Source organism: Lathyrus oleraceus, chromosome 4, assembly GCF_024323335.1.
Source record: "Lathyrus oleraceus cultivar Zhongwan6 chromosome 4, CAAS_Psat_ZW6_1.0, whole genome shotgun sequence".
In the NCBI taxonomy this organism is placed as follows: domain Eukaryota; kingdom Viridiplantae; phylum Streptophyta; class Magnoliopsida; order Fabales; family Fabaceae; genus Lathyrus; species Lathyrus oleraceus.
The window spans coordinates 484,661,836-484,677,226 of NC_066582.1; the positions used below are offsets into that span (position 1 = coordinate 484,661,836).

The 15,391-nt window shown below is 37.7% G+C and overlaps 1 protein-coding gene across 1 annotated transcript; it reads right to left on the minus strand.

The window, feature by feature from the left end:
* Nucleotides 1-398: 398 nt before the first annotated feature.
* LOC127138115 (uncharacterized) lies at nucleotides 399-1,964 on the minus strand. Its single transcript, XM_051064516.1, has one exon. It carries the CDS (start codon nucleotides 1,962-1,964, stop codon nucleotides 399-401), a length of 1,566 nt encoding a protein of 521 aa, XP_050920473.1.
* Between the last annotated feature and the right edge of the window lie 13,427 nt (nucleotides 1,965-15,391).

Here is a 15,391-nt window from a genome sequence, read left to right on the forward strand (position 1 = left end):
TTGGGAATTACATTTCAATCAAGGTCACTTTAGGTATTTCAATCTCAGTCCATTTGGTGGCACCCTTTCCATCAGTCTTTGTGAAGATCAACCTAACATTTTCTTCTTCTTCTTCTTCCACGACACATATACGATTGTCATCAAGGTAACCAACGCTTGAGAAGTTTTTGGATAGCGGGAGCACTCCCCTTGTAGCTATCGGCGCAGGCTTCTTCAAATTCTGGGAGTTGTATCCTAAACCGGTACGGTCCTTGTTGGCAGGAAGTTCAAGCAATCTTCCCCATCCTTGGGGGTGTCCATCCTTTATGATTGTCAGGGTGTCTTTAAGAGACGCCATTGGACATTCGGCATCTTTTGATTCATCCCTTGCTGGGAAAACCATTTCAACATTGATAACTTCAAACGTATCGGAAAGATGCGAGGTAGCTTACCATAATGTCCTCCTTACCCTCGACAATAACTAGTTTATCATCAGCTAAGAATTTCAATTTTTGGTGGAGCGTTGAAGTGACTACACCAGCTGAATGGATCCAAGGCCTCCCAAGCAGACAACTGTAGGTTGGATAGATATCCATTACGAAGAAAGTGATAAGGAAAGTATGGGGACCAATCTTCATAGGCAAATTCACCTCACCGATTACAGTCCTTTTAGTCCCATCAAATGCTCTTACTATAAGCTCACTCGGCTTCATTACGAGTCCTTCAACAGTCAGTTTAGCAAAGGAGCTCTTAGGCATCACATTGAGGGAAGACCCAGTGTCTACCAAAACTCTTGATAGGACTGTGTCCACACACTCAATAGAAATATGGAGAGACTTGTTATGATTCCTCCCCTCGGCAGGAAGCTCTTCATCACTGAAACCCAAGCTTAAGCTAGTAGCGATATTGTTAACTACTCCTTTAAACTGACAAACAGAGATCTCTTGCGGTACGTGAGATGTCCTAATTTTTTTTGCCAAAGCATCCCTATGGGCCTCCGAGCACATTAATAAAGACAACATTGAGATCTTCGAGGGTGTTTGGTTAAGCTGATTAACTACTCGATAATCGCTCTTCTTGATGATGCGTAAGAACTCGTCTACTTCATTGGAAGGTGCAGGGTCTTGTCTTTGATTAGTGCCATCAATTTGTTTGCCTTTGTCTGAAGTTGAAGGATTGATAGTTCCAATTGGAGTGAGTGTCGGTGCAAATATCCTTCCACTTCTTGTAATTCCGCCAGTGCCGGTGATATTGATCATTGGATCACTAGACTTCAATTGTTCTTCTTGAATTTTCTGGCCATGAATGTAGACTGAGGTGTCATACACCCATGGGACTGCCTTGGTGTCAACATACGGGAATGGTGTGGGAACCTTTATTATGATCGGAGTAACATGATTTGTTGACAAAGTTAACTGAGAGAAGTCATATGGAATTTGTAGAGGAGGGACTTCGTCGTATGGTATCTCGAGGGTAGACACATCTTCTTTTATGGACGGGTAGTCTACCACCAAGATCCCTTGGTCCATTAATTGTTGTATGGCAGACTTCAACGTCCTACACTGTTGCGGGTTAATCAGACAGTGTTCATAGTCATTACTACAGATGGGAAAGGCATTATCCCTCATTAAAGCATTCTTGATCTCGATGAGTGGTCTTTTTAACTCGTCCACACAGGAGATCAATCTCCTTCCATTGTTAGCTTCCATCATATTCACGGATGCATTGTTGTGAGGGGGCATCGAGTTATTGTTTACATTCGGCCCCTTGGGTGCGAACGTGTTTTCCTTAGAATCAATAAGATCTTGAACCTTGTACTTTAATGCTTCACAACTCTTGATCGAATGCCCAGGAGCGCCAGAATGAAATTCACAGCGGGCATTTGCATCATAACCGGGAGGAAGAACCGTTGGTGGGGGTCCTAACTCCCTTAGTTGTACAAGTGATTCCCTCAATAAATATGGTAGAATGTGGCTATAAGGCATAGGAACTGTGTCAAATCTTCTCTCGGGCCTTCATATCCTTTGTTGTTGTTGTTGATACTGTGGTTGCTGACGTTGCGGTTGTTGTTGATACCGTTGTTTTTGTTGTTGAGTTTAAACAGGAATTGCAAATGGTTGTTGTTGACTTGGTTGGACGGGAGATATGGCGACTACTTGTGGATAAGTGGGATTTCTTGTTCGAATGATGGAGGCGGCATTGGTCTCTCCTTCTTGTTTTTTACCGTAGGGAACAAAAGGTTTCTTCGATGCACTAGAAGTACTGGCAGAGTTTTGGATCTTTCCCATTTTAATCATATTTTCTATCCTTTCACCGGCTAAGACCATGTCGGAGAAGCCCTAAGAGGTGCTCCCTACCATTCTATCAAGGTATGGACCTTGCAGGTTTCCCATAAACATGTCTACCAGTTCTCTTTCTAGCAATGGGGGTTGTACCCTAACAGCTAATTCCCTCCACCATTGGACATACTCTTTGAAGGACTCCTCAGACCTCTAAGTCAGATTTTGCAACTACGTGCGATTAGGTGCCATATCAGTGTTGTACTGATAGTGCTTAAGGAATGGCTCAGCCATTTCCCTCCGCTGGAATAGGCAGCCATCTTTCGGCAGTATGCCTTATGTGCGTCATAGGGTCGCTATTTCCCTTATATTTTTCAAAGTCTGGAACTTTGAACTTGGCCAGAATGATGACCCCAGGTACCAAGCACATTTCTGCCGCATCAAGGCCGAAAACATCAGTGTTCCCCATTTCCTTGAGCTTTTCCTCGATAGCCTTCACCTTCCTCTCCACCTCGTTGGTTGCTGAGCCGAAGGCGTCATCCTGAGAAGCATCCCTTGGGCTGAAGAATGCATCGTGTTGGTCGTCTATCTCAAAAACATGAGGACGAGGATTATCGTTTGGAACACCGTCAGGTGTATTAATGTTAATTGGAGGATCAACTTGAGGAACTGGAGTCGGAGTTTCGACCGCTGGAGGGGTAGGAGGATTGGTAGTACTGACACGTTGGTTCATTTCTTCTTGCGTTTTGCCATAACCTCTTGGCCTCTTGCAACTGCTTGAATGGTCTCCATCAACTGCCGCATTTGGGACCGCATTTGGGATACTTCTTCCTGAAGGACAACTTGGTTCTCTTGAAGTTGCTCCATGACAGCTTGTCGACGTCCTCGTGTATCATACCGAAAAGTCAGCTTTGGAGAGTGGTTCTGGTCAGAAGAAAAAGGTGGATGGATGTGTGTTTTTTATGCTTTTGTGTTTCGAAGGATGCAAATGATGCATGATTTTTGTGTTAAAGCAAAGATCTTTTTAGTTATTCGTGTTTATTCATTGCAAAAACTACTTGACGATTCAAGTTCACAATCATAAATAGAGGAAAACACAATAGAGAAAAATCACAACTTTCATTTATCTTTTGAAGGGAAAATAGACTGCAATACATAGAAGTTGCAAAATACAACTAATGGAAGCAAATAAACCAACTAGATATCCACCCTAAAAGTGACCCCTTGAGACTTGCGGAGAGCCTCAATGTCAGTGATGAGTTCGGCCATTGTTCTTTTGCAGAACTTGACGAAGTGGTAGACCTCTTTAGGGGTATTATCTAGGCACATGATCAGATTCGCCTCCTTCAACTTGTCGGGAAAGTCTTGAAGGGCATAGTTAGTTAATATCGTCATGTTGGTGTACTTGTCCCTCCATTCTTCGTAAAGGGCTTAGAGATTATGGATGATTTCGTCCCTTTGAGCAATGGCAGCTTCGAATCCATGACAACGTTCCTCCCAATGTCTGCAGTTGTTTTACAACTCTACATAGGCTTGGTCATAGATTTCCCTCTTCAAGTTCTTGATTTGCTCGCAAGCTCGTCCAAGGTTGAACTACTCACGCATGAAGCTTCAGTGAACCTTTTCTTTCTCTAGTTGCTCCTTGGCTAGAAAGTACTTATACTCTTTTAGGGTGGTCCTTAGTTCGAGAATCTGGGCATCGTAATCTTCCCTCACTTCTTTCTTCATGGCATTAGACCTCTCGATAGTATTTTCAAGGTCCTTGATGATTCAGAACGCTCGATCCAACTCTTCGTTGCGGAAGTCTAGCTCAAAATTAGCTCCTTGTAGAGCTCCACCAACCCAAACTCTTTGTCCCTCGGCTAATCAGAGCCTTTTCTTTCTATCTTCAATTTTTTCACAGACTTGCTTACCCTTATCCTTCAAGACGTGGTTACGTTCCTTGGCACGATTGAGTTGGACTCGTAGTTAAGTGTTTTCCAACTCGAACTCTTTGATTTGGCTGGTAAGTTTGTCCATGTCCTCTTGTAGGATAGGCTCGGGCTCGGGCATCAACGAGAATGAAGAAGGATCAAACAGAAATGGCATCTTAACCACCCTAACCCTCTCTTTTACCCACACATAGTAGGGTTCCTTGGCTAGGATATTTTTCTTACCCCATTCATGGTCAATACGGACTATGCTTGTCCAAGCTTTTCTCACTCTTTTCACGTTTGAATCAAGCGGATCCATGGTATTGATGACAAATGGAGTGAAATCTCTTTCCTCGGGGGGACTCGTCATGGCGTATCCTAGTTGTCTCTTGAGTATAGCAAGGTTGTAGTTGATGCAACCTTGTGTTCCTATTAAGTGTACGTTAGAGAAATCTCCATATCTTGCGATGACGTCCTTTGTATCCCATTCCCTCTAGTACCATAGAATTGAGTTGGCAGAGAGAGATGCGAACCTTTGCGGCCATGTCAGTTTATTTTCGGTGAAGGGTCCACTTTGAGGCATGCGGGCCCTCATCCAAAGATGTAGCATAGGAGCGCAACAAAGGAAAGTACCTCCCTTCTTCTCATGCCTTGTATGGAAGGTATGGTAGAAATCGACAATTAAAAAAGGCAACAAATTCTTTGTTAAAAAGACTTCAACTGCTAACTGATCCACGAACTTGTCCATATTTGGGAAGAGGACAATTCCATGAATCAAAAGTGCCAAGGTTGCACTACAAAGTCGGGTATTCCTTTTTTAATATTTTCCCAAGCATGGGCTTTTAGGAACTTTTGTGTTAAACCTTTGATGGATCCTTTAACGCCCCAATTATCCACTAGCTTGTTGGCGTTGATACCCAAGGTGAGTGAGAGCTTGGTCAAACAAAAGCCTTCTTCCAACTTCGGGGCAGGGTTATATTCTTTGATTGGTCGATTGAGGAGTCTCTCGAGGTCTTCCAAGGTTGGAGAGATTTGGAAGTCGGGGAAAGTGAAACATCTTAAAGGGATGTCATAGTATTGAGACATTGTAGTGATATCACCATAGTCAACCTTCTCGGTTAGAAGATCTACGATGTTCCCAAAATTGGCTCTAAACTTGTTGTCTTTGAGAGCTACGACCTTTGAACAGGGGACCTTTAATAAACTGATGTCGGGACTCTTGAAGCAGGAAGTAGAAGTGCTTTTCCTTGTTGAAGTATCCATGATTGTATTGAAAAATAGTCTTGTAATTCTGTGTCCGAACAAACGAAAATTTTAAGAGCTTTGCTTATTATTTTAATGATGAATGAATGTATGAATAAATGATTGGTTTATTATTTCAACAGGATTTTAGGCATGGGTTAATGGTTTTGGACCATCGTGACGAAGCATGGAGTTAATAATGACTGCTTAGTAAACCAAGGTTCTCGCTTTGTGTGATCTAAGGCTTTTAGAAAATTGGGTGTAAGACACTGCCCCTAGAGTCATGGACTTCCTTGACTGTCAGCCGCTTATGTCAATTTACTTGCTAGGTGACTACTTCATCAAAGTCATCTACTCTAAGTGAGATCTTCGTATCGACCCTTACGAGGAAGACACCTCGGTGGCCTATACTACGCGACCATCGGTCTAGGCTAGCCATAGTTTTAAAGGTTCTAAAAGGGGTCTTAGGGTCATTGACTCTAGTAAAAGAAAAAATGCTTACGCCGAAAGCACGATGGTCATCAATCCCCTTAAGAGAATCTACCATTAAGTGAGGTTCTCGTACGACCCTAACGAGGAAGGCACCTCGCGGATCAATACTACTCAACCTCTCCTATCTCAAGCAAAACTCTCAGACTCGGGTGGGGAGTCCTTCACACAAGGTTTTTTCCTTTGCAATCATTATTGCTTCCAAAAATTCTTCGTCACAGAACCAAAGTTTCGGACCAACAGGCAAACAAAGAAAATATCTACATGTTAGCAACAAAAGCAGTATATACAGAAAAAAATAGATAATAGATAAATCTCTACGTATGTAAAAGAGAAACAACCCAAACTAGGCTAGACTTTCTTAGGGAATTTTGGTGTCCCCAGCAGAGTCTCTAGTCGTCACTACCGGGATTTCACGATAACGAAACCGGGACTAAAGAGTTTCTAAAGAGAGGCAAAGTCAGAAGAGTCACCACCGAATTTTATTTAGTTTACCTCTACCGGAGGAGAGAGGGGAAATAGTCGATAAAACCCTCAGAAAGGAGGCGCGCGCGGGAAGCGCTATAAGAGAATAAGGAATCGGTCTCGCAACCGAGATTTGGGTTCGGAAGTCGGTTACACAAGGGGAAGGTATTAACACCCCTTACGTCCATGGTACTCCATGGGAACCATTTGGGTTGTTTTACATACATGGGATTTATCTATCATTATTTTATTTTCAAAAGAGAATGTGTGGAAAAGCTTTTTTTTGTTATTATAGTGATCGCCAAGGATTGAGGCCCTTGTGCCTACATATCACTCATTCGGGTATGAGGAATCAGAGCTCCGTAGTTCGGAGTAGAAAATGTTTGTCTGTTGGTTGATTTTATCTTTGAAAAAAGGGTTTTCGGGATGATGCCCTAAGACACAAAAATGAGTTTGATGAGTTGTATTATTTTTACCTTGAATAAGGGTTTTATGAAATGAGTGTTTGTGATTATATTGTACTAAAGTCTATGGGCGAAGGTGATTATTCTAGACAACAAGTCAAGCGTCTTGTGTCCAAAATAATCAGAGTAAGGGTAGGAATGCTCCATTCTTACTCATTCTCCACCACTTAAGGCTCGTGGCGCACAATAATAATCGTAATTATTAAATATTTTTGAATTTGGTTATGAAAATGCCGCTTGACGTTGAATCAAGGGTTTATTTTATTTGATTATGAAATTTGGCTTATGCAACATGAGTGCAAAGTAACCAACAAGAAATTGAAGGGGTCTCATTGTAAGGTAGCCCAAGATAAAGCCTTTTGTGTGCGGAAGTGACCTAAGCTAAACAAAGGATAATGGTCTTACAAACATGTCTTTCTAAGGTGGTGCCATGATTCCATTCTTACAACATGAATGTAAGTTACAAATAAAATCCAACATTTACAAAATATCACAAAGATAAGGAAAATGCCTCCAAGCAAGGGTCATAAAATGAAATCCTCTAAGTCCAAGTTGATTAAGAGTGGAATGAATATTTTTGTCTTATCATTTTATCATGTTTTTGTTATTTTTAATGTTTGATGACAATAAAATAAATAACAAAAATAAACATGCATGATGAATTTATACAATGATGATGAGTACTTTAATGTAAATTACAAGATAATGACATAAAAGTAAATTACAAGATAAAGAAACAATATCACAATAATAATGGTTAGTGAATATAAATGATATAAAACAAGTATAAGTCAATAATACCAAAATCACAATAACAAAGGTTAATGATAAACAAAATTAATGAAGTACAATTAGTGGTTAGTAACATGTACAAAAATGAATATTTTTTTAAGACTATTTTCCTAGGCCAAAAAGACTTAAAATATGACACATTAAGGGATAACTTATCATTGATGCAAAGTATTGAAGATGATTTAAAAAATCAACTAACAATAGAGTTGTAACAAAGAAAGTTATGCAACCTTAAGTCCATCTATTAATATTTTAAGAAAAAAGTGATTTGTTCTCTTTCTTTTATTTTTACTCCTCTTTTATTTAGCAAGATAATAAGGTAGTAAATAAATTAGCATACTGTAAATGATATAGTTAGACAACAATAAACATAAACATAAAATACTTGAAATAAAGTGAACAATAAAATAAATTGCAAAAAAAATAAAGTGCAATAATATAAATGTTAGAAGTTAGTAGTTAGTGAACATAAACATAAAGTAAATGAAATAAAATGAATAATAAAATAAATTATAAGGAATTAAAGTGCAATAATATAAATGTTAGGAGTTAGTAATTAGTGGTTAGTAATAATAAGCAAAATGGATTAGCAAGTTAATGTAAAAACATGGTTTCATCTATGCATCAAATGACCCAAATATGGTTAAAATAGAAGCAATCTATCAATGCCTCAAAGTACAATGAATGGTCTATTGATCAACCATTAATAGGTTTGAAACATTGAAGATTTAATCAACTCTAAACAACCATGATCATGATTTAATAGACCTTATCAACCAAACAAATACAACAAGTCCACAATAAAAGAAAGTGATAACACACACAAAGCAACCATTAAAAGGTGAACAAAAAGATAGTAAGAGTAAAAAATCTCAAAAAAAAGTGAGTAAACTAAAGTTAATCATTTTTGCAAGCTTGAATCTAAATCATCTCAAAAGACCAACCAAGAACAAGCAACCGTTTTTAATATAAAAAAAAAACCCAAAAGTTAAAAAGTTTAAGTTAAAATCATTACACAAAAAATATGAAAAAAGCTAGGTAGAAATGGTGTTGAACTTGAATGTGAAGCAAGGGGTTTGAGATGAAAATATTTGTGGTGAAAGCTTAGTAAAGGGGCTCAGTTATGAGTGTTAGAGAGTGAGAAATTTTGAGGAAAAAATGTGAAAATGGAAGAAAAGTTGGTGGGGGTGACTTTTGGGAGAGAAAAGTTTTTTGATTTTGATTTAGATTTGGAGAAGAGGGGGGTTGGATGATATTTTTTTAGAATTTTTTGGGGGCTAGAAAGCATGAAAAATGAGGGGGAATAGTGCATCTATTTATAGGGAAAGCAAATGGGTAATTGGGGGAAACCAAATGCCCTTTGTGAAAAAAAAGGCGTATTTTTGGTGTCTGCGCAGTGGAAATCGATTTACCTAATTGGGTAAATAGATTTCCCTATTTTTTTTAAATCCATGCATTGAGCCCATGCAATATGCCTTTGGTTATGAATGTTAATGTAATTATGGTGATGGAGCAATGAATAAATGTATGTGTAATAGGATCATAGATTTGATGAAAGTTGTTTGAGGGTAGGGTGAATTTTGGGGTATGACAATACTCACACATCAAAACAAGACAAACGACCAATACAACACACAAAGAAGTAAGGATATAGCAAGAATAATTATGAATTTTGAACTTTTATAACTTACAGTAACAAATAGGTTCTTTGAAAGAACCTGAGGGAAAAAAAAGACGAATGGATGAGATTTGGTGAAAATGTGAATAAAGATGAAATGGGTTGAGAGAGAAAAATAAGATTTAATGAGATTGAATGACTTTTATGAGATGAGATGAATCTTGGAGACTTGAGAAATTTGGGTGCATGAATGTGAAATGATTTTTTTTTACCAAAGATAGAATATGAGTCGACCTCTGAACTAATGCACTGACCTATCAATATTATGTGTCTGCACATACTAAAATGTTTAATCAATAATAGACAAATTAATTCTACAGGTCAACCTATCCTCGCATGTGTCGACACATTCGACGAATTTTTGACAAATACATAGCTTAAATTTATGCATCGACCTATACGACCATTTGTTGACGAATTATGGACAAAACTTGACAAATATCACATTTATGACCTATCCAATGATTTTTGATGACACAAATGGACGTATGCATGACTAATGAATAAGAAACCTATGCATATGCAATGATTTGATGGTTTGAAAGCAATTATCATGCAAACACAAGAGTAATCATGAGATGGCAAAATATAAAGATTACATATGATGACATTTAGTATTAAGTCACTATAAACATATGAAATGAAACACACAATGGTTGCATTGATATTTTTGGAAGTTAACAAATATTGCACATATCATATACATGCCACATCATATACCTTTGAAAATAAAAAGGTAAAAGCAATACTTACTTACGAAATAAGAAAAGGTTTGAAACGATATTACCTCACCGTACAAAAGACGGAGGATGCACAAGCATTCCAAGAGAACCTTTCGAATGAAAGTTGAAATGAACACAACAAGTGCCACAAACACAAACAGAACTAAAACCCTCTTACCACTTTTCTCTTTGTACAAGTATTTGAGAATGCTACTAATAATGCACCCAAGCGAATCATTGACTTGATGATTGTCATAATACTTGGACTTTCAATCATGTTCAATCATGATAGTAATCTTACTCCTCCTCACATTTTCTATCTTAGGTTGATCAATCCCTAATTTGATAAACTTGATTATGTCTTGTCGAAGATAACTTGCATCATTAACAACAATACATTTTCCGATGCATCTTGGATAAAAAACATTAGTAATAAGCAATACACTTTTACCAATTAAAAGAACACTAAACTTTAACCTCTTTGGTAACACATTATATCTTCCTTGTCACCAAGTCAAGAAATAAAGATATGTCACTCATATCATGTCTTGAACCTTCATGAACGAGATCCCATACTCTCTTCATAGCATCAAGACATTTACCCTGCAAGATTAACAACTAGTGCTAGGTACCTGTCGCAACCTGAAAAATACAGTATGCGAAAAAACAACCAGCGAGAAAGAAAAGACAGAAGAGTCGCCACCGTGCGTTATTTATCCCAAAGGAGGGAAAGGAAATGCTCGAAGTAAACCTGGAGAAAGGGAAGGAAAAGACAAGGTCTCGCAACCAAATCTTGGGTTCGGGAGTCGATTATGCGAAGGGAAGGTATTAACACCCCTACGCATCCGTAGTACTCTACGGGATCCACTCTTGTTGTTCTTGTCTAAAGGGTGTGTGTAATCTCTAATGTATTATTTACTAAAAGAGGGGTCAAAGAAAATGACTCGCATGGATGTTGCATCCACTGCATACGTATCTCATCTGAATATGAGAATCAGAGTCTTCGTAGCTCGGCTACCTAAGGGTTAAGGATAAATGTGCTCGCTAAGACATCGCGTCTTATGCCTACGTATCTCATCGGGAATGAGAATCAGAGCAAAACGTAGTTCAACTAACTACGGGAACAAGGGTCTCGATTGCAACTAGGGCAAGAGAAAAGGAAAGTCTCGATCGCAACGAGGGCGAAAGCAAACAAGGATTAGTTGTTAGTTGTTAGTCAAACTCGGCAAGACATCGCATCTTGTGCCTACGTATCTCATCTGAACATGAGAATCAGAGTTGCCGTAGTTCGACTACATAGGGATTGCCATCTGAACATGGACTTACAAAGGAAGACACCAGTTGTGTCAAAGAAGAGTGGGCAATGTGTTCACGTCCTAGCAGCAGGTGTCACATCTCGCTGAATCGAGTCTTAGGCAGTTACCTCTTTGCAATAGGACGGATTGACATGCCACAGGATCGGAGACGCACGGAAGGTCTAAAAATGGGGAAGCTCTGCCCTAGAGTTGTCATGCAATGTACTTGAGTGTTTAGGATTTACAAATGGGAACATCTACCTAATGTTAGCATGCAAAGTAATGAGGGAATTCTATCTATGTTATCATACAAAAGAATAAGGGAATTCTACCTATGTTATCATACAAAAGAATATGGGAATCCTACCTATGCTATCATACAAAAGGATATGGGAATCCTACCTATGTTATCATACAAAAGGTTCTACCTAATGGGTGCTACCTAAACAGAACAAGAATCGACGAATGGAGCAAGGAGAGGTGCTAGGGATAAAGGTAGGTGGCGATGCATGAAGCAATCGACTTACAAGGTTGATGGCGATGCATAAAGCAATCGACTTACAAGGTTGATGGCGATGCATAAAGCAATCGACTTACAAGGTTAATGGCGATGCATAAAGCAATCGACTTACAAGGTAAATGGATGAATACGTACTGGTTCTGTTAGGTTTTAAAAATGATTACTCGACGTTGGATCGAGGTTTTGATCTTGTTATGAAATGGTTATCGGATGTTCATTTTATTTCTTGTATTAACAGATGAATAAAGAATGAGAGAAATAAATATTATACAATTCATGGGAGAGGGATACATTTGTAATGAATGGGGATTGTACATGGTAATCAAACAATAATAATATATGCCTCATACACCATACAAGTAGGCCACAGTTAATCAAACAAGTAAGATATAAACAAGTATATAATCAAATCAAATAATCAAAGAATGAAATAATGAAGCATTAAGCAATGTATGAGAAGTATAAACATATTAAACAATCAAACAATAAAAACATGGATGAAAGAAACAAGTATAAAAAATATCAAATGAATAAGACAAGTGAAATTATGCACACAAAGAATCAATGAATAATTTAATCGGGAAATGATGCAAGGATTAAATAAAATCAAGATGAGAGGTCTCTAATATATGGCATATGAGATGAATAATGGAGGATCAAAAGATCTCTTCAATTTCCCTAAGCAATCCCTATGTCAAACATCAATCATAAAAAAGTCAACTATAAAGTCAAGTCAACTTAAAAATTAAGAATAAATAGTAAATTAATCACAAAAATTATGAAAAATTAAACTAAGTTAGATGGGGTCAGGACATCATCATCCCCCAGAAAGATTTTAAAAATAATGAAAATTAGTGTATAAATTAATTGAAATGAAACAGAAGTCAAAAGAAAAGTCAACCAAGCAAACTAGGTCGAAAATAAATCCAAAATAAATTAAAAATGGGAAATAAAATTCCAATAAAAGGTCAGGTTGACCATGAGACATTGGTCAACCCTCATCCCAAAAATCAGAAATTAAAAATAATTTCAAGTCATGAAAATAAAATAAATGAAAAAATGTGTACTAAAATGAACCATTTGAAATAAATAATTAAAATAAAATATTAACATTAAATAAAATACGAAAATAAAAATTAAATAAATTAAATAAAACATTAAGGAAAGTAAAAAATATTTTTTTGTATTTTTATGAATAAATAAACTATTTTTATTAATTAAAGACAAAACAGCATAAAAAAAGAATAAAAGAAATGAAAATAAAAAATGGAGCAATGGGCTTCTTGGTGGTGTGAATAGCACATGCAATGCTGAGCCCAATCCAGAAAAAAACCCCAACGTTACAGCATGAGTGCAGTGTGCATGTGAGATATTCATGTGGACATCAATTGGTCAATGTACCACTTAAACCGCTAGAAGACGAAAACAGAAACGGACGCCCAGGATCAGCGCATGGCCGCGCGATCGGACGGTCCAAAGAGGGACGCGTGTGGATTTCCATGCACACGTGAAATCCAGCCATGCACAGCAGAAAAAAATGCGAATGCAGCCCTAATTCCTCCCTCTTTTATCCAACTTATCTCACTATATAGTGCTCCAAATGCAATGATGTAAAAAGCAAAACTCAAGTATAAGATGAGTAGAGTACAATGGAGTTTTATTTCATGGAAAATAGTGACTTTATCATAGAGAAATATGGACAACAAGGGAGGCTCATGCAAAAATTTTCAACAAAAAAATAAATGTCAAAACTTAAAGTTTAAAACAAAGCCTCATGGTGAGGGTTTTATGGACAAGCATAGCATAGCATGAACATAAAAAAAGAGCATGAAGGAAAAAGAAAGCATGGCATAATGGAGAAATATATAAAGTATGGATAAATATCATGGAATGAACATGGGAAGTATGATGAACAAGTAAAGCATTCATGACCATGGGAGGTTGGAATAAAATGATTACCTAGTGGAGAAAGTCCACTGCTTCTTGTTGGAATGAGAGGAATGGAAAAGGAAGATGCTTCAATGGTGTTGCAAACTTGAAGAATGGAAAATGAAAGTGAGAAACAACTTTTCCTTTGCCTTGCTCTTGCTTAGGTTGAAAATGTAGCAGCCTCCTCTTCTGATTAGGGTTTTAGGAGTTTATATATGTAGGGTTTCAAGTGTGTGTATGGGCTTAAGGGTTGGTTTTTGAGTCATGGACCAATTGTGCAAACATGAGGTGTGAAAATAAATGGTTAAAAGTGGCAAAACTTAAGTGAATGAACCAAAAGCAAATGGTCAAATGAGGTAAAAGATGTGTTGGTTGTTTTTGTGGCTAAACTTGGTTTTTCTTGTGCAGCATGAAAACAACTCAACTAGGTGACTTTAAGGCATTGTAACTTGATGAATACATGTCCAAATGGCAAGGCAATGCAAACAGTAGAAAGAGGGCATGTAACTTAACATTTTTCATGTTGAACATATCTTGAAATGGTGAGTGGAAAGAGGTGAAAAATGGCCATAAAGTTCAGGTCTCATGGCTGCAAAATGGTTGGGCCAGTTTGGCCTAAATGCTGTCAAAAAATTCAGCCTATCATACCAACTTTAGATGAGTATATCTTCCAAACCAATGATCCAAATGGGGTGGCAATGCAAACAGTAGAAAGAGGAAATGAAACTTAACATCTTTCATGTTGAACACAAGTTAAAATTATGAGTGGAAAGAGGTGGAAAATGGCCATAAAGTTCAGGTTTCATGGCTGCAAAATGGTTGGGCCAGTTTGGCCTAAATGCTGTCAAAAAAATTCAGCCTATGATACCAACTTTAGATGAGTGTATCTCCCAAACCAATTATCCAAATGGGGTGGTTCCAAAAAGGTGTGAAAAAGGACATAATAAGGTACAACTGTCATGAAGAAAGTGTTTCCAAAAGATGCCTTGAAGTGCAAGAAATCTGGCCCATAAGTCTTGACAAATTTTGCAAATTTTGGACTTAGAAAATTTTCTAAGTGTCCTAAAATAAAGTCCTACTTTGACCAAGCATAACTTTCTCAATTTTAATCCAAATGAAATAAACTTTATATCTCTAGAAAACTTGGAACAAGAGGAACAACTTTCATGTTGGAGAAATTTTCAAATGGAGCTTTCATCTTGATGGAATATAGGCTTAAAGTGGGTGCAAAAACCATAAAAACTTGCCTTAAATGGAAAGTCAACTATTTCCAAATTTGGTAATTTTCCCAACTCCTGATTAAACGATGAATCCATGATCCAACCTTGATAAAATTTCACATGTAGGCTTCCTTAGGCATGAATTTTGAGATTCCACTTTCAAAATGTCAAGAGTTGACTTTTCTGGCCTCACAGTTGACTTTTCCCAATCTGTCTGATTTCTGATTCCATTGATCAATTGAAGCACCTCTGGCTCAAATAAAGAGCTGATTTTTTGCATGTAGATCCTAGTGGACATGTGGAGGGCCATGGAAATGAGTTTCACTCAAGGAATCAGAAATAAACCGATTTTATACCAAACCCTAGTTTTAGGGCAAAAATGACTAGGATCTGATTGCACTGAT

Bases quoted from the DNA above. Each gene is read 5' to 3' on its own strand.
- LOC127138115 (XM_051064516.1), bottom strand. From the start codon at position 1,964: ATGCCTTATAGCCACATTCTACCATATTTATTGAGGGAATCACTTGTA.